Raw genomic sequence first — 6,003 nt, 5'->3', positions numbered from 1 at the left:
CACTGTATCTGGGGTCTGTATACACTGTATCTGGGGTCGGTATATACTGTATCTGGGGGTCTGTATACACTGTATCTGGGGGTCGGTATACACTGTATCTGGGGGTCGGTATACACTGTATCTGGGGTCTGTATACACTGTATCTGGGGGTCGGTATACACTGTATCTGGGGGTCTGTATACACTGTATCTGGGGTCTGTATACACTGTATCTGGGGGTCGGTATATACTGTATTTGGGGGTCTGTATATACTGTATCTGGGGACGGTATACACTGTATCTGGGGGTCGGTATACAGCCGGTATACACTGTATCTGGGGGTCGGTATACACTGTATCTGGGGTCGGTATACACTGTATCTGGGGGTCGGTATACACTGTATCTGGGGGTCGGTATACACTGTATCTGGGGTCGGTATACACTGTATCTGGGGGTCTGTATACACTGTATCTGGGGTCTGTATACACTGTATCTGGGGTCTGTATACACTGTATCTGGGGGTCGGTATATACTGTATTTGGGGGTCTGTATACACCGTATCTGGGGGTCGGGCCGCGCTGCCTCCTCCCCGTTATATAACCCGCCGTGCTCGCACTGGCCCGGCCTCCTCCGCCTCCTCCCGCCGCCGCCGGCAGCAGCAGCTTCGTGTCCGCTGTCAGTGTGTCCGGGTCCCGGGATGATGATGGAGAATCTCCTGGAGAACCCGGTCCGCGCCGTGCTCTACCTGCGGGAGCTGACCAGCATCGTGCAGAACCAGCAGAGCCTCATCCACACCCAGCGGCAGCGCATCGACGAGCTGGAGCGGAGGCTGGACCAGCTGGGCACCGAGAACCGGAGCCTCCGGGACCTGCACCAGGCGGCGCAGCACAGCCCCAACCCGGCGCCGCAGAGCGCCCCCGAGAGCCCGGCGCACGGCCAGGCGCAGTCCCCGGCGCATCAGCACCCTGCGCCCGCCCCGAGCAGCGAGCCGGAGTCCGGACAGAGCGCAGCGCCCCGGAGCTCCCCGCAGCTGCACAAGCCGCAGACCCTGTGCAAGGCCATCCTGGGGAGGAAAGCCGAGTGAGTACCGAGTCCTCCGGGATGTGTGTGCGGTGCCATGTGTAGGGGAGCCCTGCCATGTTTAGGGTGCCCATCTGCCTGCTGCCTATGATGCCCTCTATAGGGTCGGTATAAGTAGGATCTATAGATGCCGCTGCCCCTGTGGGGTTGACATTAGTTGCCCACTCTAGGGTCATGTATACAACATCAGGATATTTAGGGTACAGCCATGGGCTCCTCTCTTCCCCCATCTGCCTCACGCCTTTTATGGGGTTGGTACATTTGGTGCCCTATCTAGGGTTTCATCTCCCTTTATAGGTTTGTTCTTATTACTTGCCGTCTTTTGGGCTTATGTATAGAAGAAGCTTCCCTTCCATGACTCCATGTCTTGGTATTAAGGGTACAACGAAGGGCTCTCCTCTTACCTCCATATAACTTCTTTCTCTGATGCCCCCTATGATGTTGTTATAGTTATCTGCCCTCTCTAGGGTTTGGGTGCCCTTTATAGGGCAGATACAATTAGTTGACCTCTATAGGATTCATATACAGTAGAAGCTTTTCAATGATGACTGTATAGTGGGGTATTAAGGATACAGCGGTGGGCTCTCCTAATACACCCATTTGCCTTATTTTTCTTATGCCATCAATGGGCTGCTATAGTAGAAGCTTCCTGGTGAAGTCTCGCTATCAAGTTTTTTTAGGATATGTCAATGTTATGTCTCCTATACCCCATCTTTTTCTGATGATCTCTATGGGGTTGCTATAATTAGTTGCCCTATATATGGTTGGTATAGTTATTTGCACTCTCTACAGTTCAAGCAGAAACTTGACTCTGTAACAGGGTAATTAGGGTACCACAATGGGCTCCACCCTTTCCCCCACCTGCTTTTGTTCTCTGATGCTCTCTATGGGTTATTATTAGTTACTATCTCTAGAGTTGGTATAATTGACCTCTCTAGGGTTAGTAAAATTACATAGCCTCTAAGTGATTCACGTATAGTAGAAGCTTCCCGTGATAGCTTTATATTAGAGTACAGAGATGGGCTCCCCTTGCTTCTCTGACTTGTTTCTGCTTTTGTTCTCTGATGACCTCTATGGGTTGGTATGATTAGTTACCCTCTCCAAGATTGGTATAACTAGTTTGCTTCTCTAGGGTTCATGTGCAGTTGAAGCTTCCCGGTGATGAGTCTGTATCAGGGTATTTGGGGTGCATCGATGGGTTCTTCTCTCCCCCATCTGCCATCCTTTGATGCCTCTATATGGTTGTTATAATTAGACTAGATGGTGGCCCGATTCTAACACATCGGGTATTCTAGAAAATGCATGTCTACGTATTATATTGCACAGCCCACGTAGTATATTGCACAGCCCACGTAGTATATTGCCTAGTCACGTAGTATATTGCCCAGCCACGTAGTACATTGCCCAGTGACGTAGTATATTGCCCAGCCACATAGTATATAGCAGAGCCACGTAGTATATTGCCCAGCCACGTAGTATATTGCCCAGTGACGTAGTATATTGCCCAGTGACGTAGTATATTGCCCAGTGACGTAGTATATTGCCCAGCCACGTAGTATATTGCCCAGTGACGTAGTATATTGCCCAGCCACGGAGTATATTGCCCAGTGACGTAGTATATTGCCCAGTGACGTAGTATATTGCCCAGCCACGTAGTATATTGCCCAGTGACGTAGTATATTGCCCAGCCACGGAGTATATTGCCCAGTGACGTAGTATATTGCCCAGTGACGTAGTATATTGCCCAGCCACGTAGTATATTGCCCAGTCACGTAGTATATTGCCCAATCACGTAGTATATTGCCCAATCACGTAGTATATTGCCCAGGCACGTAGTATATTGCACAGCCCACGTAGTATATTGCCCAGCGACGTAGTGTATTGCCCAGTCACGTAGTATATTGCCCAGCCACGTAGTATATTGCCCAGCCACGTAGTATATTGCCCAGCCACGTAGTATATTGCCCAGTCACGTAATATATTGCACAGCGACAGAGTATATTGTCTAGCCACATAGTATATTGCCCAGTCACGTAGTATATTGCACAGCGACAGAGTATATTGTCCAGCCACGTAGTATATTGCCCAGCGATATTGCCCAGCGACGGAGTATACAGCACAGAGCCACGTAGTATAGAGACTTAAAAAAAAAATAAACATATACTCACCTTCCGAAGGCCCGTTGAAGTCCTGCTATACTTACCATCCACCGCCTTTTCCGCTCCTCTGGACGCCCCCGGGACCGCTCCATTGCAAGCTGCAGCTTCCGGTCCCAGGGCTGGTATGAGCAGGACCTGTGATGACGTCGCAGTCACATGACCATGACGTCACGGCAGGTCCTTGTCGCACACCAGCCCTGGGACCGGAAACTGCTGTTTGCAATGGAGCGGTCGCGGGAGCGTCGCGAGGAGCGGCAAAGGCGGCAGAGGGTATCGGAGGTTTTTTTTATTATTTTTAACATGACACATTTTTACTATTGATGCTGCATAGGCAGCATTAATTGTAAATAGTTGGGGACACACAGGGTTAAAGGGAACCTGTCACCTGAATTTGGCGGGACCAATTTTGGGTCATATGGGCGGAGTTTTTGGGTTTTTGATTCACCCTTTCCTTACCCACTGGCTGCATGCTGGCCGCAATATTGGATTGAAGTTCATTCTCTGTCCTCCGTAGTACATGCCTGTGCAAGGTAATCTTGCTTTGCGCAGGCGTGTACTACGGAGGACAGAGAATGAACTTCAATCCAATATTCCGGCCAGCATGCAGCCAGCGGGTAAGGAAAGGGTGAATCAAACACCTGAAAACTCCGCCCATATGACCCAAAACTGGTCCCGCCAAATTCAGGTGACAGGTTCCCTTTAATAGCAGCTGTAACGGAGTGCGTTACACCGCGGGCCGTTACCGCTGCCATTAACCCTGTCTGAGCGGTGAGTGGAGGGGATTACGGAGCGGGCGCCGGGCAGTGAGAGTAGGGGAGGGACTAATCGGACTGTGGCCGTCACTGATTGGTCGCGGCAGCTAGGACAGACAGACAGACGGAAGTGACCCTTAGACAATTATATAGTAGATGCCCTCTATAGCATTTGTGTACAGGAGAAGCTTCCTGGGTATGGCTATATTTTAGGGTACGGCCATGGGCTCTCCTTCCCCCCCTCCTCACTTTGCCTTGTTTTTGTGATGGCATTTATGTTGAGTTTACCTTACTGATCCATGTTCTGGTCTGTCGTATTTATTGCAGTTAGTGCCACCCGGGCATATGCCAGCCTCTGATCCTTTATATCTGCAGGCTAAGCCTTGGCATGGCAGTAGGCATCCTTTGGGCGCTCCATCTGTTGTGGCACTGTATAACAAGTACATTTTGCTCCTGCACACTTTCCATCTGAAGGAATCCTGCAGGGTCAGGTGCTCACTGCCTGAAATGTAGAACCCCAATCATGCACAACATGCTTGGTCTTATAGTACCTGAAGAAATGGCGTGCCGAGGTGCCCACATGGGGGTTCTCATTTTAGCTATTCTTAGATCTCCTTCTTTACTATTAACCCATGCAGTGCCAGTGCCTGTAGTTCTGTAGCTTCCATGGGGGGAGGGATGTGAGGGTCCCTGCTCCCCAGGGGGTTACACATTACAGGGAGGTCGGGTGGTCACGGCGCTGCTGTCAGTGTCTCAGGGTGACCTGTGCAGCTCATCTAGGTTCGGATCCCTCATACCAGCTGTGCCCACCCCCTCTTGGCACTGTCATAATCTCACCTTGACAGAGAAAGACACGTTGTCGCCCCCTCCCCATTTTATTATGTGCCCCCCGTCCGCTCCGCTGCGGTGTAATAACGTCCTCATCTCCTATATTCTCTGTGCTGCTCGTTGGGTCATCTCTGCACCAGGATCACAGGATGGATGATGGGAGGGATGGTGCAGCTCTACATGCGGAGAATCTGGATGTGTGAGGATTGTGGGAAACGGCTACAGGAGCGTGCTGGTCCCAGAGGTCGCTGGAGGGGTGTACTGGTTATATGGTGATGGTATGGGGCTGTACTGGTTATATGGTGATGGTATGGGGCTGTACTGGTTATATGGTGATGGTATGGGGCTGTACTGGTTATATGGTGATGGTATGGGGCTGTACTGGTTATATGGTGATGGTATGGGGCTGTACTGGTTATATGGTGATGGTATGGGGCTGTACTGGTTATATGGTGATGGTATGGGGCTGTACTGGTTATATGGTGATGGTATGGGGCTGTACTGGTTATATGGTGATGGTATGGGGCTGTACTGGTTATATGGTGATGGTATGGGGCTGTACTGGTTATATGGTGATGGTATGGGGCTGTACTGGTTATATGGTGATGGTATGGGGCTGTACTGGTTATATGGTGATGGTATGGGGCTGTACTGGTTATATGGTGATGGTATGGGGCTGTACTGGTTATATGGTGATGGTATGGGGCTGTACTGGTTATATGGTGATGGTATGGGGCTGTACTGGTTATATGGTGATGGTATGGGGCTGTACTGGTTATATGGTGATGGTATGGGGCTGTACTGGTTATATGGTGATGGTATGGGGCTGTACTGGTTATATGGTGATGGTATGGGGCTGTACTGGTTATATGGTGATGGTATGGGGCTGTACTGGTTATATGGTGATGGTATGGGGCTGTACTGGTTATATGGTGATGGTATGGGGCTGTACTGGTTATATGGTGATGGTATGGGGTGTACTGGTTATATGGTGATGGTATGGGGTGTACTGGTTATATGGTGATGGTATGGGATGTACTGGTTATATGGTGATGGTATGGGGCTGTACTGGTTATATGGTGATGGTATGGGATGTACTGGTTATATGGTGATGGTATGGGGCTGTACTGGTTATATGGTGATGGTATGGGGTGTACTGGTTATATGGTGATGGTATGGGGTGTACTGGTTATATGGTGATGGTAT

The 6,003-nt window shown here is 50.1% G+C and overlaps 1 protein-coding gene across 3 annotated transcripts in view; it reads left to right on the top strand.

Annotated features, from left to right (window-relative positions):
* The first annotated feature begins 646 nt into the window (after nucleotides 1-646).
* IQSEC3 (IQ motif and Sec7 domain ArfGEF 3) overlaps nucleotides 647-6,003 on the top strand; it is an 82,560-nt gene continuing 77,203 nt past the window's right edge. For all 3 annotated transcript variants that reach the window (XM_069762981.1, XM_069762980.1, XM_069762978.1), the window contains exon 1: nucleotides 647-1,058. In XM_069762981.1, the coding sequence (XP_069619082.1) occupies nucleotides 676-1,058 (383 nt within the window). In that variant the 5' untranslated portion in view covers nucleotides 647-675. The remainder of the gene's footprint in view (nucleotides 1,059-6,003) is intronic.

This window comes from Ranitomeya imitator, chromosome 4, assembly GCF_032444005.1.
Source record: "Ranitomeya imitator isolate aRanImi1 chromosome 4, aRanImi1.pri, whole genome shotgun sequence".
NCBI classification, from domain to species: Eukaryota; Metazoa; Chordata; class Amphibia; order Anura; family Dendrobatidae; genus Ranitomeya; species Ranitomeya imitator.
The sequence above is the reverse complement of the archived record's forward strand: the minus strand, read 5'-3'. Positions and strand labels throughout refer to the sequence as shown.